The 21,546-nt window shown below is 43.3% G+C and overlaps 1 protein-coding gene across 1 annotated transcript; it reads right to left on the bottom strand.

Moving 5' to 3' along the window:
- Positions 1–1,735: 1,735 nt before the first annotated feature.
- On the bottom strand, positions 1,736–4,753 carry sox4b (SRY-box transcription factor 4b). The gene is made up of 2 exons (XM_028979933.1): positions 2,833–4,753; positions 1,736–2,457 (listed from the first exon to the last, which is right to left on the bottom strand). The coding sequence occupies exon 1, from the start codon at positions 4,505–4,507 to the stop codon at positions 3,464–3,466; it is 1,044 nt and encodes a 347-aa protein (XP_028835766.1). The 5' UTR covers positions 4,508–4,753; the 3' UTR covers positions 1,736–2,457; positions 2,833–3,463.
- Between the last annotated feature and the right edge of the window lie 16,793 nt (positions 4,754–21,546).

The following is a 21,546-nucleotide window of genomic DNA, read 5'->3' on the forward strand; positions in this document are numbered from 1 at the left end:
CGACTGATGGCCTCATGTTAACATTTTATTTACAGCATTTAGCGGATGCCCTTACAGCAGGGACAGTCCCCCTGGGGACAGTCAGGGTTAAGTGTCTTGCTCAGGGACACAATGGTAGTAAGTGGGGTTTGTGACTTTGTGCTCTTTTGGTTCATAGACAGCTTTGTTGCTAAGCTACTTCCGCCCACGATGAGTTTTTCAATGTTCGAATATGGTTTTAATGAAACACTTTCATTAGATTGTTAATAGAATTTTATTGAATATTACATTCATTCACTAATTATAATCTTTGCACACGTTACGGATCTCTGACAGCATCATACATTTGGTCTCTGAACTGATGTCAACTATTTCAATGAGATGTAAAAATACAGGATCTCGGTTCATATAAATGCTTGCTTGAAATATATTTGCAATACATCAGCCTATGACAATTTGTCAACTGATGTCAACCGAGTTTCTATGGATTTATTATGACTGATGTCTTCTGTTCACTCTTTTGAAAGAATATTTTTAAAGCAGAATGTAGATGAGAGGCATGTAGTTGGGCAGAGTCCATTCAAACAACAGAACCTCACAGCCAGGTTTTAAACACACACACACACACACACACACACACACACACACACACACACACACACACACACACACACACACCACATCACATATTTATCAGTTGACAGCCTTGTTCCTATCTAAAATATAACATGTTCTGAGTTAAATGTAACCCAGACAGTCATGCAGGGTTATCTATGCAGATCTATTCTGAATCATCAACAATCAAAAGTTCATATCAATAAAAAATGTTTTGTTTACTTTATAAAATATATGTTTAGTATAATGAAACATTTACTTTAAATAAAAATGTACGTTGCACTGAATTGCTGAGGACATGAAGCTTCCTATATGACCATTACAACAATCATGCTGATCATGTCAACTGAAATATTACAATGTATCTGATATATTCAAACGTTTATATTAATTACAATAATTTGTGCGTTATAATCCATGACAACGATCATGCATCACTGCACCCCAGGTTTACAACCTTTTATGAAGCATTTATATGATGGTTATATGATGGTAATGAGGTCCATTTTATAGGTGTGATCATAAAAAAGCTGCTTTAGGCCTTCTTCTCAAGTACGACCAAGGAGGACCCTCAGAAGAAACCCTGAGATTTGCTCACCTGTGTCTGTAATGGCTGGTATAAAATGAACGCACCCCCACACAGTGCAGCACCTCTGCTGGGTTCCTGTTCTTTTCTTATTCTCCTTCTGCGGGCCAGATCCCATGTCATTTGTGCCGCTTTTTATGTTTCAGCTCGCTGTCTGGCACCTCTGCTCCCAGTTGAGACTTGGGGATGGGTGCCGTGCACAACCATGTAAAGGTATATGTGCACGTGTGAGATGTTTAGCAGTCTTAGAATTACAAGTAAGTGTCTCCCCTTCCACTACATTAAAGTGAGCGCGTAACAATATGAAGCAGTGTGGTGAAAAACATGAATGAAATTCAGCCACGTGGCGCCACTGGAGAGGAAAACTACAAGTTGCGGCACGGCACATGGTCTTATCATTACACGGTTCGACTGATCTAAAATCCAAGCTCTGAAAACCAGAGATGTACTGGTGTGGCATACAGAGATTACGTGAGTGATATAGGCCCCATTTTTTATATAAATGTTGTAATAATATCGACACTGACTTCAGAAAAAGCACCAACAGGGTACGGGTCAGTTCCAGCTGATTTTATTTCCTTCTTGAAAAAGTTCTGTACACATGTATCAACAATCTGACAGGCAGTGACTGGACACTTAGCTGGCATGAGATTTCCCCTAAAAAAAAAAAATCATGATTGGACAAAAAAAAAAAAAAAAAAACTGATTTGTTTTTCTACACAGCATATTGCACAGAATGAAAATAAAATTAATATATATAGACTTTACATATTAAAAAAATCCTGAACAGCCACCTAATTACTAAGTAATGGTGTAGAAAGATAGCCGTCCTAGTGCCTGTCATTTTATAATCGCAGAAACATACATACACACAATCTTCTTGCTTATATTACAGTCAAATGTACAAAGAGGTTTTTTACTCATATAGAAAAAAACACAACAGCTATAAACCTGAATGAGAAATACAAATTCTATCCACCATGCCATTATATACTAAAACGATTAGCTAAATTTAGCCAACAAGTAGAAAAGATTAAATATTGAAATGCGGTAGAGGAGAGTTTGAATGGCGTATCCATCCAGTGGTCCAAAAAAAACAACCTTTTTTTAATATATTTTGTAGAAAACATGGAGGAAACAAATGACAACTTAAAGCTACAATCTTCCTTGACCAGGCGGGAAGCCGGGATGATCCCTGTGTGTCTGGAGGAGGAGGAGGAGGAGGAGGAGGAAGAGGAGGAGTGACACTGCGTCTTTAAGGAGTCTGCAGACTGAAACTGTAAACACAGATAGGAGGCCGATTTTTGAGAACCCGCCAACCCGGCTCTTAATTAGGAAATACAAACAGCGATTTACACCGAATGACACCCCCTTAATATATATTTTATACAAAAATACACTGAGAAAAATAAAAATCAAACGTTTCCTCTCTTTTAAGTGTCAAAAAGTGTACATTTAAATATAAAAAACTGAACTCTAGCCCTTCGTGGTAGAAGGAGACGGGTGCGGGTGTACATGAAAAACAATAATTCGTATAAAAAAAAAACCAAAAAAAAAAAAAAAACAACAACAACGTGGTCATTATATAAATACATCCATAGAAAATGGTCTCCGGGTGGACATAAAGAGGACAAGCGGGGAAATAAACCTACGAAATTTGGTCCTGAATTGAGTATAAAGTTCAGCACGGATCAGAGTTGCTTGAATCCTGAAGTTAAGAATGACAAGAGCTGGTGATTATTTTTTCTTTTTCTTCTTCTTCTTCTTCTTCTGCTGCTGCTGCTGCTTCACGACGAATCGAACACAGCGCCACCTACCCCTCAAATGAACTCTTCCTTTTAAACCACTTCAACAGTCCCGTATTAAAAAAAAAAAAAAAAGAACCACGTGGATCCCAAATCCACGACGCCGACTGACAATAAAAAAAACACTTCTGTACTTCTTAAAGGAATGAAGTTCACTTGGTAGATATATAAAAAAAAAAGTCCCTTTTTTACGATAATTAAAGTACTCGGACCACCGTCGCGTACGTGCAAATCAAGATAGGTTTTCCTCTTCAAACCTTGTCTGCGAGTTCATTTTTCTTACATGTTTTTCCCCCCCAAAGTCTCTTTTTTTTACTGTATTTTTTATGTTCTCGCCCCTCCGCCAAACTCCCAGTCCTCCTGTCGGGTCCCGCCGAGGGCCGCCGGCGCGTCGCCGCTCCTCCGCGGCGGAAACTCCGCCTCAGTCCCGCGGGCGTCGGTCCCGTCTCCACGTCGCACAGCTCCGGGCGCGTCCCGCTCAGTACGTGAACACCAGGTTGGAGATGGTGGACTCCAGCCAGTCCCCGGAGATCATCTCGCTCACCTCGGGCGTGCAGTAGTCGGGGAAGTCGAAGTGCGAGCCGGAGCCGGACTCGAGGTTCAGGTCCAGGTCCCGGTCGAGCGCCGACGAGCCGATGCTGCCCAGCGACATGCTGTCGAAGCCCGGGCTGGCGTTCACGTCCAGCGCGTCGTCCTCGAACTCCTCGTCGGAGGAGGAGGAGGAGGACGCGGCGGACCGGGACTCGGCGGACGGGGCGGGCGACGCGGCGGCGGGGTACCTGTGGCGCTCGGCGCCGGAGCCGCCGGGCGACCCCGCGCCCTCCTTGCCGGCGCCCGCCGCGTCCTCGTACAGGCTGAGCGGGTCGCTGGACTCGGCGGAGCTGCTCAGGGTCGGGCTGGCGGGGACCGCGGCCGGGGGGCTCACGCCGCTGCCGCCCAGGGCGTAGAAGCGCTTGGGCTTCTTGGCCGCCGCCGCCGCCGCCGCGGACCGGGACTTGTAGAGCGCGTAGTGGTCCGCGGGCGCGGGGTGGGTCGCCGCGCCGGCCCCCAGGACCGCCTTGTGGCCCCTGGCGCCGGAGGAGCGCGACGCGCCGCTCTTTTTGGGGTGCGACTTGGCGGCGCCGGGCGCCTTCTCCGGCTTGGCGGGCGCCGACTTGACCTTCTTCCGCGGCCGGTACTTGTAGTCGGGGTAGTCCGCCATGTGCTTGAGCCGCAGCCGCTCCGCCTCGCGGATGAAGGGGATCTTGTCGCCGTCCTTCAGCAGCTTCCAGCGCTTGCCCAGCCGCTTGGAGATCTCGGCGTTGTGCATGTCCGGCGACTGCTCCATGATCTTCCGCCGCTCGATCTGCGACCACACCATGAAGGCGTTCATGGGCCGCTTGATGTGGCCGCTGGGGGTCTTGCACCAGCCGGGGTCCAGCTTGTCCCCCGCGGCGGCGTCCGGCTCCATGCTCCCCGAGTCGGACGAGTCCCCGGCGAACGCCGCGTCCGTGTTCTCCGCGTGGCTGCTTCTCTGCACCATTCGCCACGGACTCGCGTGGCGAGGAAATGCCCTCGGGACGGCGAAGAAAGGAGCGGAGGAGAAGTCCGAGTTCGGGCAGCCGTCGCTCTTCTCTCCCGCGTCCTCCAGCGGAGCGGAGCCTATCCCGCCTGCATATCCCGCCCTCTCCCTCTCAGCAGCGTGCGGGGTGGGATCCGCCCGCGCGCGCGCGTCCGTCCGTCCGTCCGTCCGTGCGCTGCAGCCCGCGACTTTTGGGGTTTTTTTTTTTTTTTTTTTTTATTTAAAAAAAGTTGCCTCCAATTACGGCCGGCGCGGCTTTATCCTCTTCCGAAGACATCGCGGCGACGGCGCGCAGCCAATCGGCGCCTGTCTCCGGCCTGCTGGCGCCCGGAGCCACGCCCCCCGCCCTCCCATTGGCCGGAGGAGGAATCTAATAATAATCAGCGCGCTCGGCGAGGAGCGCGGCGTCTGACCTCATTCCCGCGGCGGGGTTTTTTTTTTTTTTTATAATTTTTTTTTTAACTTTGATTCACAATTTATCTCTGTATCCACGCGTGTTTTTTACGGTTTCGAGTTAGTCGCGACCGTTTCGGAGACGGTCAAAGTGTGGCTGGAGGAGGCGGGGTCACCGGGGAGGGCAGGGGGTCCGCTACTTGAAAGTACGGGGGAGTAAAAAAATATAAAAATAACATGTATAATATATAATAATTTATATAATAATAATAACCATAATAGTATATAATTTTTAGCATATATATATATATATATATATATATATATATATATAGACGTATATGATATGTCTTTGTAAGCAGAGAGCTTTAGACCCTTTTTTCTGTTTTTATCATTTCCTGAACAGGGTTGTGGCGAACGAGCCGGATTTCTCTCAGCGGCGTGGGAGAAGCGGCGACCTTTGCCGCCTGGCGCTGCCGTGCCGCCGTGAAACACTAGATGGCGCAGTGGAGCCAACAGCAGGAGCGCCGCTCGAAACAAAAGAGTCGCGCAGCCAGAGTCGCACGAGGTTGCATAATCCATCTCAGACACATAACTGGGCCCGCAGCCCCAACTATTACTTTACGTTACAGGCACGACACTCACACTCTGATTTCGCAGAAATTCAGGGAATGTTTAAGTCACTTCTGAGTAATAATTGAATTTCGTTGCCAAAAAACGAATTAAAAGTTTTGACCATAAACGAAGGGTCAACAAAGCATTCACCTATGCTGTATTATATTCACTACTTTTGACTGCTTTTCTGTTGCATCTTACTGTAGATAAGCACTGACAGCAACTCTGATGTATCTGCAAAGTACAGAGAAATTACAAAATCCTTTTTTGAAAATTCATTGATTAAAAGCAAATAATTGTGTGGCATTATACTTTTTCTGTTGTGTTTCTTTGATTCAGCACCACAGTTGACAGGAAAAGAAAATCGGGTTCATGTAATAAATGGGTGTAATCCGCAGAACATAGGCACCGCGGATCCATTCATGCTGGCTGGTGATGGTTCGGGCCCTGACTGACAGACTACACTGTTTTTATTGATTGCTGGATTTAATTGGCTCACTGTGCCACTCCGCCAGATTAGGTTCACTGCAGCAGCGGCTCTAGCCTCGCTGCACTAGAACACTTGCTCAGATACTGATGATATGTTACAGTTCTGTCGAAAGACTGTCAGTCGTCGAGGGGAGCGCTGAATAAAGAGTTTTCTATGGCAACCACCGCTAATATGTCTTGCAGTGTACACCTTTACTCCTTTATCTTGACAGAGGCCATTCATTATGTGCTGGCATATTCAGAAATAAAACCACTGATAAATCAGTGTCACACGCTGGCATGGGACAATATGACAAATTCTGATATCAGTCTTTCTATTGGGTACAATATATTTAAACAGCTGCGTGCAGCGCTCATATCTAATCTGTGAAGCAGATGCCAAATACGACTCTGTAAATCATTGGTCCTAATTGGTGGTCGCTCGGCCTATCAGCAAGTGCAACTTTTACCTTTACTGTTCAACCACGGCATCTTGAACATCTGCCTGGGGTTTCATGCAGTGGGCAGGTGATGGAGTTGGGCTTCAATACCTCATATTGTCTCATTTTAGAGTCAGATTGGAAAAAATGGAAATATACACATTCTGTTATTTTCCACCAAAAATGATGGTCCGGTGCGCGCATCACTTGTGTATGCCAACACTGACTCCCCACGGGGTCGGACCTGCATGACAGCAGTCCTCCGAGAGCAGAGCTTAGCTCATTCTGCTGCTTCTGAGTCTCCAGACCTGTCCTAGTCTAGTGTATGCAAGGTTCAAAGTACATAACATTGTCACGAAGAGGTGACCTTGTGTGACCGTGTGTGACAACAGGCTGGGATCACAAAGACTCTGTCCTGCCACGAAGGGTGACAGGTCTCAGGGCAGGCCTCCTGTGGCTCCGTCAACACCTGCTAGGATGCATTCGAGGGAAACCACTTGCACCCAGTGACCCAGCGGGTGACAGAAATGCGGGCATTCAAAAAGTCCTCAGGATGTATTCAAGTGTGAAAGTACCTGGAGATATAAGACCACACGAACTGCTGTGAATTACTGTTCCTTTACAGAAAAGAAAAGTACATTAATCCACTCAGTTAATCCACTGAGTTTAAGATTAGGTGTGATACATGTCATGTAGTTTGAATATGAAATAATCCTGCAAAATAATCCTTTTTTTCGTATTCCCTTTTGGCAAAATGGTCCTCAGATGGGTCTTCAACAAATAAAAGGTCCCAGCGTAGTCACTTGCTGGCTGATACCGCGCATTTCCCTACACACATGATCAACTGTTAGTCTTCAAAATGATGAGTTTAGATCAGATCTCTTTATGTCTCTTTATGGCTCCTCAGTATAAAAGGCAGGTGTGTATGGTTTTCAGTTTTTCTTAATATTGCACTTTGGAATGTGGGTGACATGATTTTCATGGTTTCAATGACCATTTATGGATACTGTATATCACTGAAAGGCTGCACTGGTAATTGAGTTAATTTGTGGTTGTGCTCACACCCAAATGAATAAGGAAAATGTTATTTTATTCAAAATGGTAAAGGGCATAAAATGCTTATGGATGTGGTTAATTAAGACTGTTCAATGTTAAAAATTGATTCGTTTTCACAGTTCACTGTGAGAGTTTCACACCCACACGTTAATTCTCAATGAGTCTTGATTGATTAGCTAGACAGAAATAGAAATTATACAGACACGTTCTGTTAATTGATAATGTATAGCCGGCCAAACACACCATACTGGATACTACCATAAATAAGTCAAAGCTAAAATGAATTTATTGGGCCTGATGTTTGCAGTGCTAGAAAAATGTAACACATTGGGATTGTCCACTAATGCAACAGGCAGCATGTCTTCGGGATTTACCAAACCGAATAAGATAAAAAGAAGAAAGGACTGTCTGCTAGAATCCTCCCACCCGGTCCTTTTTTGTTTAAGTGTCGACATGAACTCATCCAACTCGTTTGCTGTCATGCATTCACTTTCTGTGGTTTTAACATGTTCAGGCCAAACGAATCTCACCAGACACTCACGACAGACTCATCATCTCATTGATGATAAGTGGACCGTGGATTTCTTCAGGGCCTCGGCAAGTAAAACTGAAATGTGATCTAACAGTCGCTGACTGCACAACTTTTCAAAAGTGCTGCTCACTTGTGGCCGAGACAAGTGCTTTCATCAAAAAGCTCACGACTGCCGATGGCCGCCCACATCGACCTGAAGACTCGTTTTTATCTTTCCCGTGACCCGGGGCCAAGAGTTGTCACAACAGGGACCTTCACCTTGTTAATGGATCTGCGACATGAAAGTAACCAAAACAATACAGAGAAAGATGTCAGAGAGCCATTCCCATTGTCTCGTTCCTGTCACCGTAATGGTGCCTGTCACTCTGTCACTGTACCTGCTATAGAGAACCTGGTGACAAGCCTGGAACCAGAGCAAAACGCTCTTCCCCCACCCCCCCACCATCCCCAAATGAGTGTCTGGCATGGCAGGACAGAGGGGACGGTGACTGATAGCGCTGTCAGGCGACTGCCACCATGTTGGGTCAGCTGACAGACGGCTTGCCGTCGGTATTTTTCAATGTCTGCCAGAGAGAGAGCGAGCACAAGAGAGAGAGCGAGGAAGGTGGGGGTTACAACGTGCCACGGCAGAAGATACTAGACGGAGAAGACTGAGCCGGCGCAACTCGGATTTATGTAATTTCCCTCCCTCTGCCTAATGCAGGGCACTTTTATTCGCTCAAAGAATTCCTCTAATTCCCCAGGAGGGACGTTCCATCGAGAGCAGAAGAAGGAGACAGGCGGGTTTCTTCTTCCCAACTCACCAGTTCCTGTTTTGACTCAGGATCTCATTTCTGGGCTCGAGTAATGAACAGTCACCTTGGCTTTCACTGTACTTTCCTTTTTTTTTTCATGACGGATCCCCTGTTCCTCTGCAGTTTTTACGCTGCGACCCTCTTGAGCCCGGGCTGGGCTGAGCATGTACCCGAGACATGGACTCTGGTGAGGACAGAACAGCTTCGCTGGCTCGATGTCTCCCGACCGTGGGTGAGTGCAGCGCTCCTCTCCTGCACGCCCTGCTGTTCCCTCTCACTCCGGCTTTACCGCACCCCCATTCCCATCTTCCACCTTCCATATCTGTACTGGTGGATGAAAGGGCTGGCCCGTGTGATGAGCCGCTGTTTGTTTGCCGTTTGCCAAATGTAGGCATATAGGTTCCGCCAGGACACCGCAGCCTGGGGGCAGGACATGAATCCAGATCTGAAATAGAATGTCGTGTTTAAATGACTGAAATGACCGCAGTAACGACAGGCAGCAAATAGCATGAGAGTATAAATAATTCATGGTTCCAGATCATCCAAACAGGTCGCTGTTGCAATAACAGTTTACCACGAAATAACGGTGAAGTTGTACGTGGAAATGAAGTTCGATGCCGGATGTTTTACGAACACATATTTGCCAGGCACTGTAGGGTATTAGCTTTGCTGTGCAGCGATCATATTGCGTTCATATTGCAAGTCCTGCATGTCTTACAGAGAAACTTTAAATAAACAACCATAAAACAATACCCAGCAGGGCGGAATGATATGTAAAGTAATGCATTGTGAGATTCCAGCCTTCTTTTCAGTCGAATAAATGGCCTGTTTATAAATTTAGTGGCCAGGCGATGATGAACTATGCCAAAGGCATAACATTGTAAACAAATATAGCCGTGGTTTAACAGTGGGCCATTCATAGATTTGACATGGGTTATTTTGTAATATGCTGACTGATTTGCATGCTAGTGAGCTTGTATGTCCAGAGTGTACGTGTATTTACTCTGGAGGGGAAGTAGATTTGTGGTAGGCATGTCTTTCCAATTTCCTACCAATATATATATTTTTAGTTTTTTTTCCTAATATTGGTTCGACCATGACAACAAAAAGTGAACATTTGTGGTCTGCTATCTGTCACGTTGTATAGTGATACAGTGTCGCTGTGTAATTAATTCAGAAAATATATGATGCATTTAAAATGTATGTGTGATTTTTTTTTTTTTGTGAATCCTGGATGCCTACACGGCCTGCAGTTTCCATGATGGAATAGTTAGCAAAATGTCCCCGATTGTTTTATTCTACGACCCTTGCATGAGCGTTCAGGATGAGCACCATCTGAATATACTATATCAGTTGAAAACCACACCCATCACATTCGATTCTACTTTTAATAGACCTCTGTATATCAAAGGATATAAGGTGAAGTGATTGTCATTGTGAGACACTGCAGCACTGCACACGGTGACACAACAAAATGTGTCCTCTGCTTTTTAACCAACACCCATAGTGAGCAATGTGCAGCCCTGACAGGCGCCCAAGGGAGCAGTGTGTGGGGACGGTGCTTTGCTCAGTGGCACCTTGGTGGCTTGGGATTTGAACCGGCAACCTTACGATTACAAGGCCCCTTCTTTACCCGCTAGGCCTCCGCAATGTCATAATAGCCAATATCTCATTAATGATAACGTAATTGATCAGTACCAGTACATCATTTCCCACTACTGCTTGAAATACTCGTGGACTGATTTTAAAGTACTGGACATCATGTGCCATGATTAACCATAATGACACTCTCCTTTCTCTCCTCATGCAGGTTATGTACTTCTGCAACTCAACTCATTAAACCTTGTTCTCTTCACCAGAATTCTAAATAAGATCTGCTATGGCTGGTGACTGTCTAATCCCAGGCTGCCACCTCAGCAAACAAGGTTTGTTGGATTGAACTCGTGTTCGCTTAAATTGAACTAATTGAAACACACGTATCAGACTCCACTTTTCATTACGGAAGAGCTGCATTCCTCCCATTCCTCCTCCTAACGTTGACTTCACATTGACTGAGGTTCTTGTCATGAAACTAATTTGATTATGTTTACGTTATTCTTTTATATTGCTGAATATGTTATAGACTAGCCAGTGAATGTCGCTCAAGTCATTTATATTCTACTGTGTCTGCAAAACCAACACATTCTCAGTCTATGCTTATGAATGAATAAAATGTTTAATGTCAGTCCACTTCTTTCTGTTATTCATCATGACCCAAGAAAACCAATCATACGGATGCTTCATTATAATACAATTAAACATAGTAATAACGCAGAATAAAATCTATTTTTTGTTGCCATTGCACAGTTTTATAGATTCATTGTGTGTGCACTACATTTTCCAATAATCCCAGTGTAACCCCGGTATATGAACATTATGGCTCATAGCAAGAATGGACAAGCATGGAATAGAAATCATTATATATTCAGTGATTCAGTTTAGCAGAAGGATAATTTACCCATTTATTTTCATTTTTAGTTTAATTATTTCTGACTGTTGACTACAGGTTGAGGAAAAAAACATCTTAATATACAAAAAATACAGAATGCTAGTTTTTATTTTACCCTAAATACTTACCTGTGTTGATTTTGCCTTAGGGTTTTTTCAAATTGTTCTGACTTGAGGCTGATAAATTACACACAATAATGTAAGACCTGGATGAGAGGAAAACGCAACTTGTCATCTGCATGCATACAGATCAGGTCCCACCTTCTTAAGTCCACCCTCTGCGAGTGCCAGAGCTTGACAAGTGCACAGGGAAGAGATGTTGACTCTGGACTTGCCTGATATGCCGAGACACTGATTCCGCCCCTCCAGAGATTGCGGGTCTCATTTCGTCGGAGCACGATGCTCAGTGTTGATTGGATGGGACAGGAGTCTGTTTGCCAGCGGAGCTCAGCAGACGCTATCCGGAAGGTAGATTTTGCAGAGGGGTGAGTTACAGAACATCTGAAGCTTAATCTGTGATTTATCCGCAGCACAAACTGACAGGCCTAATACGGCAGAGCTGGTGAACTATAAGGGACACATACATCAGAGATGAGCAGATGAGCAAGTTCACAAGGAAGGATGGGACAGCGCGGAGCAGGTTTTAAACCGATAGGCTGTTATAAACGCTGACAGCCATGAACTTGCAGCTAATGAAGGGAGCCTGGCTGTCTGGTCTGGGTGTCAGCAAGAGGAAAGAAAAGGAGCAAATGGAACAGGCCGCTGTAATCCACCTCCCCCAAAGACTCACGCGCTTCCATTTGCCTTCTGCCCATGTGACTTTCATTAAAACCCGACTGGGGGTGTGTTTGGAAGGACCTGGCAGTGGTTAAAAACAAAGGCTTCAGCTAATCTACCAAGGGGAATGATTAAATATGTAAATTAAATAGCTGAGCTCAGTAATAATAATAATTTTATAAGAACACAATAATACTAATAATTGCAATAACAGATGGATATGATGAGATTTGAATCTGTAAAAAAATCTCTAAATTGGATTCTGATGCCAGTCAGGCCATAGAGATGGTCCTGTAAAACCCTGCAGAGCAGAGAAAGTTCTCTGAACATCAGTGTCCAACATGGACTTGTTAAGGATGTGCACTCAGTAGGATTTCAATCTGCTCTGTGCAAAGAGTGCAAAAGGTCACATGATTTCAAACCTCCTCTGTTTCAGTCGTCAGGAGAGCTTTACTGCCAGGCATCATTATTAAGCCGCCACATTAAATATGCAGCGGAGATTGCAATTGCCTGATTTCACTCATGAAATGTTAATATATTCATAAGGAAATCATACTCTTTTAATCTTTGCTGAAGCACTTACCAGGGAGCAGCTCTTGATTTTGTGTATCATTGTGCAAAAGAGCATTTCAAATGTTAATTTCCATTATGTTCTGAATTTCTCACATCGTACAGCCTGTTGTTTCACAAAAACCAACGGCTTTATCTACTGTTTTTCAGTAGATATTATATCTATAATAATTATTATATTTTATAATAAAATTAGGATCTGGAAGGTATTTTTCACCCATGGTGTTATTCTCAAGGTGTGTATCTGGTTGCAAAAACAAATGATTTGCACATTACCCACAATCACCTTAATTCTGCTTATAATTATACCACTTATACCACAACTGGTCAGCTGAATCACAATCCTGGTCTGAATATTTACTTCTTATATCTGATGAAGTCTCCCCTCGTCCAAACAATATGAACTGCTGATGTAGTACGGTACAGTACGCAGCACAATACCTGCTAATCCCTCTAAGCACACTATCGCTTTGGCTTATATTGCAATACAAATCAAAAGACCTATTATTTATAAAGTAGATGAAACTTTATGATTTACATAAATCATAATAACATGTTCAAACACCACAGCACAAACAAACAATTTGCATAACATCCATGTGAATGGAGCTGCGTTCCTTTTAACCTGATGTATGGGAACTTGCGGAAGGGTCTGCTCTCCTGTGAGTAAAGTGTGCTGAGCTGGTGGCACCATGATAAAACACTTAAACCTCGAACACTGGGGACCTGCTTAGAATCCAGAAGGCGGGCTTGGTGAGATAAGACGAAAATCAGCACCTTGTCTGAACACATCAAACACTCACACCCCCATGTGAAGATGTTCAACACCTTGCTGAGTTCATCAAGCCAGTCCCCGTTCGACGGCGCAGTGAGAAACGAGGCGATGAAGTAAGTTCCTTCCTCTTCCGTCTCCCATTCATGTGATATTAGAAACTAGACTATTTAGAGCAGTTTGTTACACTGCAGCACTATCTGGCTCTCAGTGGAGCTCAGAGTCTGCCATGAAGATCTTTTGAACAGTGCATGGATTATTTGGTCTGTGGTAGCATTAAAAGTGTAGTTGTATTTATTTAGCACAAAAACACTGCGCAAAATAACACTGCCTACCCCAAGGGTGTCCGATCTTAATCTTAATGTCTCTTCAAAAAATTGGACCTCTAATTAATCATATAATTAGAGAGATGCAGTAAAAAAAAATAGCCAGACCTCCCTGGATAAGACTGGACTCTTAAAAAAAACTAACTAAGAAGATTTCACAGGGTCTTTTTATTGTTGCTTTATTGTTCTTTATATTTTTTAAAGCACATTGAGTTATTCTGGGTGTGATCATATGTTATACGTATTAAGCTATTGTGTGTCAGTCTCTTGCTGCAGGTAGATCAGGTGTAGATTTGTATGCATTAATGAATTCCTCTCTTACCACTACAATAAAACCCTATGAAATATTGCATTTATAGGATACTGAGAGCATTTTTTGGATTGGCAGTTGCACAAGATGCCATCAGAAAATTGACATCAAAGATGAGGGATTTTGAAACCATTCACTTTCTCAGCCAATCTTCACACAGGGCAGTGGTGGCCTAGCGTAAGAAAGTGGACCAGTAATCAGAAGGTTGCCGGTTCGAATCCTGAACCGCCAAGGTGCCCCTGAGCAAATGATCATCCCCACACACTGCTCCCCGGGCGCCTGTCATGGCTGCCCACTGCTTCCTCAGGGGACGGGTTAAAAGCAGAAGACACATTTCATTGTGTGTGCTGCGCTGCAGCGTTTCACTTCACTTTCACTTTTTCACTCCCACTATCAATGTATATCACCAAGACATGGAATTCAGTTGGAATTCTTTTTGTATTGCTTAGGTGTTCACACCAAGTTGGTATGTAACCAAGTAATTTGTAAATGAGAATGCGCTGTCTGATCTGGTGTATTTCTTTTTTCTTTTCCAGTCTTTTCTTTTTCACTCCTCTGCCCACACACCAGCACCACCATTCTCCACTCACAGACCATTAACCCAAGTTTCCATTTTTGTGAGGCGTCGGCACAGAGCACTGTGCCACCCTGCCACCGCCATTCACTTATTTCATTATTGCCTGCTTGCGACCATGTCAGTTTATGAGGGAACTGAAATGTTTCGCAATTCCAGTTGACTGATTCTGTCCTTGAGCTTCATGTTTCCCAGCGTCAGACGTATTTCCAGTAGATGACGAGAACAGTCAGCAGGGAGGGAGGGACTAATGATGATATGATGTTCTCCCTCTTAATGGAGCAATATCAAGAACTGCTGAACACCACAACGCCGACACTAATTATTCTGGAGAATACTCCATAGACTTACTTCCATTAAGACCTTTATTATAGGGTTAAGTCTTTCATGTTTAAATATTAAATATTTGCATTCAGTGCTTTCAAAGAGTTCAATATTCTTCTGTCAATTAACATAATTAAACGCTTTTACAAATGATGTTAGTGACATTATATTATCATCTAATGTTTAAATGAAGGGCGTATATATGACTAATACATCTCTTGTAATTATACCAAATTACTTGTTATAAATAGTTAAAGAAATTATTGTGACTGTAAGGGACCTATGTTTTATGATGGTACAACCAGGATCACACTAAACCACCAGGATTTTATGAAATTCATAGTTTGCATTGAAAAAGTCCTCATTATGAACTTTGGTCTTTAAAGGATTGTAAAATGAATATTTTAGAGTGCACAGAACACTCAGCATAAATGCTTCACATAAATCTCTATTGCATGTTTGTGCACTAAAAAGTAGAGTATGTTGGGTATTTTACGAGACAAGAAGCCATTTTCAGAGATATGCAACAAGTAACACAATTTGTGTTTTTCCATTTGGCCATAATTACATTTAAATGTCCCTCTAAGCCTTGTATTGTATGATCACAACACATTTTCCTGATACATTGGGTATATGTAATGCACCCTAATATGAAATAAAACACAAACTGAGATCCTGTTAGAGTGTCCTACAGACCTCATTTTAATTATATCCGTCTAAAACCAGAGGCTTAGATTACACACTTTTCATTTCACACTGCATATTTATTATATCAGTTGGGTGGCAAATTGTGTCATTCCTTTTGATCTTGTGAGGCATGACAGAAGTGAATGTCAGACACATCCACATGAAGACAAGTGTCGCTGTTCCTCACACCATTAGCTTCCTGCTGTGTCATAATGTCCTGCTGGAACTGGCCTCGTTTGTGATTCGGAGCCGCGCACTCAATCATGTGTTCAGAGAGCTCCCCCATTTTATCAATTAAGAACTATACCAGAGGTAGACATTTCTGGTCCAGAAGGCTCTTCTGCACTCTTTTGTCTGTCATACTCACAGTACTGTTTGATGTCTAGGTGCAGACAGGATGCTCACAACAGCAGGGTCTAACTCTCATCACCGCTTCTTCCTCTCCTCGGAGCCTATCCTCGGTCATTATGCGCCGACCGGGGACTCCCTCCCACGGCAGGGTGCAGACACCATTCACTCGCACATCCCATTATAATGACATATTCATGATAATCTGGGTGATGTTATTATTAACAATAAGATATATGGTTCATATCCAAGTTTTTGCATTAAAACTAAAATATTCTGAATGTTAAGAATGTCTTGATGTAATGTCTGAAAGTCATGAGTACTCTGCTTTGATTTTGGTATATTCTGATATTTTGGAAGACTTTTCAATAAATAATGTGCAGATATGATTCCAAAAAACCTTGATAAATTTGATTGTTATGATTCATTATTTAATAAAAAGAATCAGTGAATATTAAACATACCAAAACAGACTGAACCAAATGACAGAACCAATGGGGCAGTGGTGGCCTAGCGGTTAAGGAAACCGAATCCCGATCCACCAAGGTGCCACTGAGCAAAGTACCGTCCCCACACACTGCTCCCCGGGGGCCTGTCATGGCTGCTCACTGCTCACTAAGGGTTATGGTTAAAAGCAGAGGACACGTTTCATTGTGTCACCATGTACTGTGCTGCAGTGAATCACAATGACAATCACTTTCAAATGTATGATTTTATTAAGCTAAATAATTTCCACATCATTAACATACAAGTTAATCTTTGGACACTGTCTTTACAGCGGAAGATGCTTTAAGGTATGTCAAGCACTGGAGAACTGAAGCTGCTTCCAAATAACCCTCAGAAGCCAAGACTGAGATCAGAGATCTTTCACACCTGTCTGTGTTGTCCATTGACTCGATATTTCCCTTGACATGAAACAAGATGGGGAAGGGCTTTCCATAGGACAGGAGAAGAGCGCGTGGCTCATAATGAGCGGGAATCGCACATGTACCTTTCTTCACACACGTCCTAAAGTGAAATGCCAGTAAAGACCAAGGGCACCTCACACACCCACCCATCACAGACTTTAATGACAGAGGGCAAAGACAAATGCTGTACATCCACCTTTATATTCTCAGATCAACTTGCATTGACTACAATGAACAGAATGAAGCAAAACAAGAAGAAAAAAGTTACAAAAATTCAGCTGTAACGAGTTTCACAAGCAGAAAAGCCTGTGGAGCTTTTCCAGGATCTGGTCTTATTTTAATCAGTACATTTTCGCACCATAAAACAAAACAGAGGCGGCGCGCTGAGGGCCTTGGGGGCTTCTGCAAATGAATGGAAGCGACATGTCACATTTCCAGTTTGGGAGCGTATTACATTTAAAAATACACACTTCATTTCAACAGCTTACTTACTCAGAAACGACTCCTACAAAATGTATATTTGAAATACATTCACCTATTATGCTAATCAGTCTTCTCTACATCTGGTAGTTTTGTGCTTGCATGCATTTAAAGAGAAAATGTTCTTCTGGCACGAGTCGAGTGTAACGTGCATATGGCACACGCCTCTGCAGGTCAACTCCAAAAACCCCTGTTTACTCAGAGCCTCCAAAAAATTCGCTTCACCCCCTTGTGCACATAAAGACGTTCATTCTCACACTGCTTACACCCTCATGCACGCCCATCTGCCAAGGCTTCAGCTGGTGATGCGGGAACTCTCAGATACTGTTCACTGCAGTGAGAATAACATGTGCATGTGGCCCCGAATGAACAGAAGCTTGCTGGGAACCAGTAAATACTCTGTATTCTGTGAGCACACTGAGAAATGGTGTTATGTTTGGTTCAGAGCCTGGTTAACTGTGATGAATTTGACAAATAAACTGAAACAAAATATCTTCAGTTACCTTCCAAGTTGGTTACTTGCTGTGTGTGGACATCGATGAGGGTCCATGGGTCCAAGACGGAAAACTACTGACAAGTACTGAAAGAGGCTTGGAGGAAGTGACCACATGACGAATTCAACAAAATTGCACCCTATCCTATTTCTTATCCTGTGTCTTTGGTAGTTATTGTATTAATGTGTGCTTTTCTGAGACAGGTTTGGGACCCTGGTCTTCATAAACTCTGCAGATACTCTGCAGATCTTCAGGCATTCCAAGCCGGGCGATCTAATCCCGCCGGCATGCTCATGAGCAGTAGGATATGAGGGAAACATGTCCAGTGGGAACTTTTCAGACCTAGAGGAGATGCTGATGCAACCAACGCCATGTTATGGAGAATTTTTGTTTTGAGTTATAATACTTAGCCACACTCAGAATTCTAATGAAGACTGTATTTAATCATTCCTTTTCAATTTATCTTATTCATTAATTAACCATAACCATACATCTGCCACCAGAAACAGTTCTTTCCAATCCGATCTGTGTTCTGATTGAGGAGCAGCTAGATAATTACTCGAAATAAGAAACAGAACCAGAGGCTCCTTACCCACTCGCCTGTCACCTGAGCTGCCACTGGGGCCAACGGTTATGAAATGACTCCCATATTAATGGGATTAATGCAGAAGCCCATCGGCAATCATTACGCATTCTGTTTAAAGCCCAGGAAGAACATTTGTAGCATATCCAGAACTGGAAATTTCTGTCCCGGTGGTTTTGGAAAACAGGGTAAGGAAACAAATGCACATATAGAGAGAGATCCAAGAAATGTTGATCATGCTAGGGTGGGTTTTCATGGTAAAGGATGTAACACCCTGCTGCGCGCTAATAAACCTTAAAGAGGCTGTCTTTGATGCAGCCTTCATTCTTTTAAGTTCAGATTACTCATGTTTCAAAAATACACATGAGAGTGACAGGCCTGACCAGCATTGTGACTGAAATGCAATTTCCATGTTCGGCTAATCTGCAGTCATAATGGATCAAGTGCTTAGACCAAGTGCAAATAATTCGTCACATTTATTGGATTCTAACCACTAGGAAGGTTTCGATTTTCAATGATTCATTCACATGATCATATATATGAATATTCATAATTTAAACACAACCTTTATTATATATATATATATTTATAGATCTTTATGTTCATAGGAAATTGAACACTATGCTTAATAATTCTTTGTGCACCACCTTCCTCTCGATCAAAGCTTCATTCCAGGCTTTGAAGGGCCACCACCTTGGGGATGGGGTGGGTGGGGGGGGGTGGGTGAATGAGTTGTGTGGCCCTGGTATAATAACGTAAAATGCAATACATTCGTTCTCCTTTACTGATTTGGTGAAGTAGTTTACTTGTGTAATATGTGCCATGGGATTCCATTTAACCAGTTCTAAGCAGTGTTGCCAGATAACTGATTGCTTCAGGCCCAATTGATCCAAAAATCTGCTAAAATACACAAAATACTGCCAAAACAGTATGATTATTTAAATGCTGTGACTGTAGACAGTAGCAAACTTAAATGACCAGACGTTCACTAGCTTCAATCCATCAACCATAGAGGTACCATTTAGGCACCTTGAACTGAATTTAAATTTAGAAGACTAGGAGTGGTAGTAGCCTAGTGGGTAACACACTTGCCTATGAACCAGAAGACCCAGGTTCAAATCCCACTTACTACCATTGTCCATGAGCGTCTCCAGGGGGACTGTCCCTGTATCTACTGATTGAAGTTGCTCTGGATAAGGGCGTCTGATAAATGCCGTAATGTTATTTTGTTCTGGCTGCACAGTGGTGCTGCGGTTAGCCTCACACCTCCGAGGTTCTGAGTTTAAACCCGGGCTTGAACATTTTGTGTGTGTTTTTTTAATACTCTCCTTTTGTTGGTCTGGGTTTCCTCCAAGTTATCCAGTTTAGGAGTGACGTGTGCTTGGTGCCTCAGAAGGATGCATGCGTGTGATTGTGTTTGTGTGTAGGCTGTGGAAGGCTGGTGCCCCTCCCTGGGTGAGTCCCCGCCCTACTCCCAGTGCCCCGAGATGGGCTCCGGCAGCCATGACCCATAGTAACCGGGCCAAGCGCTTATGAAAAGTGAGTGAGGAAGTACATGCTTCATTTTGTGCTGTGTGTATCACATACACATACGTATAAAAACACACGTATAATAAAATGGACTGTGGCTTTTATCAACAAATTCGGATAGAAATAGTGATATTTTTAGACACATTTATACATGTGAAAAAGTGGACTATTACATATACTCACACACATATTTATGAAAAACTCACAAACATACTTGTGAAAAAGTAGTATATTGTCCTTTCCTCTACAACCTCTATGTCAGTGTTGGAGAGGCATCCAACAATGGCTCCAGGAGGCACAGCTGGTATTTCGGTCCATTCTCCTACCTACATAATGCAGGATGCTGCACCAAGGTCAGATGTTTAACCCCCTGTGCTGTCAGGCGGCCCCTTTCTGTCGTCCAGGTTATTGAGTATCATTATAATTGTACATTATGTGGTTAGAAGCGCACACTTCCACTTTCTGCAGCAAATGCCCTGCAGCGTATCACGCGTGCAGGTATCCGTTCCCTGTGTATGAAAAATAAATCATGCCTCCATTTGCATGGTTATAGAGCCATTCTTCTCCATTTCACAGGAAAATAAACATTTTCAGCCCGACCCATTTTTTAAAGCAATTTCCAGTAAGAACAAAGACTAAGACGACCATCAATCTATGGCAGCCAGTGTCTCTGGTGATAAGCTTTGATGAAATATAGTTCAAGGCAGAGCTGATGTTTTATCGACACCATGCCTCTTTTATTTATAAGTTATACTACACAAGGAGATTCATAAATAACAGGAGATTGTACAGTGCGATGGCATTATACTGAAGACATCATAAATATTATCACCACGGGAACAAGCAAGAACGTGTGTGTGTGTGTGTCTTTAAGGTGGAACTGTACAAATGCACCTTGGTTTGACACCTCACTGCTAGCGGTAGGTTATGATTCCTGAGGTGTGGACAGAAGCAGGACATGGATGATGGTGTCTGCAACTTGTGCAAGTTGGTGGATAATGAGCCAAAAGCAGAAAGGGAAGGAGGGTACAGATTGATCATATTCGCCCACATCCCAACAGTGTGCGCAGACACGCACACACACACACACACACACACACACACACAACTGTCAGTGAGCTGTGTACATACACATTCACCATCTGTCATGTTCAAAATGTTACTAACAACTTCATCTCCACTTGTAGTGATAAGTAATTTCCTTTCGATGCTTGATTAACTGCTGACTGAAGGAAGGTTTCAGTCAAATCCAATTAAAAATGTAGCGTGATCGACTAACAAGATAAACATTCATCATGTCACGTCCCCAGATAGCATAACTTATCTACTTGTTGAAAACTGTACAAAATAAAACAGTTTCCATGTCCAAGCTCTCTTATTTTCAATATGGCACAGTGATGCGTCCCATGTTGCATAAAGAGTCCAACAGGTTCTTCCAGGTCTTCTAGGTGCTTTTCATGTGAAACAGAAGAAGATGGCTCTGAGACAAATGAAGTCTGACATCAATGGGAACCCCTGATGCAACCCAAGGG

This window comes from Denticeps clupeoides, chromosome 5 (genome assembly GCF_900700375.1).
Source record: "Denticeps clupeoides chromosome 5, fDenClu1.1, whole genome shotgun sequence".
NCBI lineage: Eukaryota > Metazoa > Chordata > Actinopteri > Clupeiformes > Denticipitidae > Denticeps > Denticeps clupeoides.

What these genes read in the sequence shown, in the direction of transcription:
- sox4b (XM_028979933.1), bottom strand. Translation starts at nt 4,507, where the DNA reads ATGGTGCAGAGAAGCAGCCACGCGGAGAACACGGACGCGGCGTTCGCC.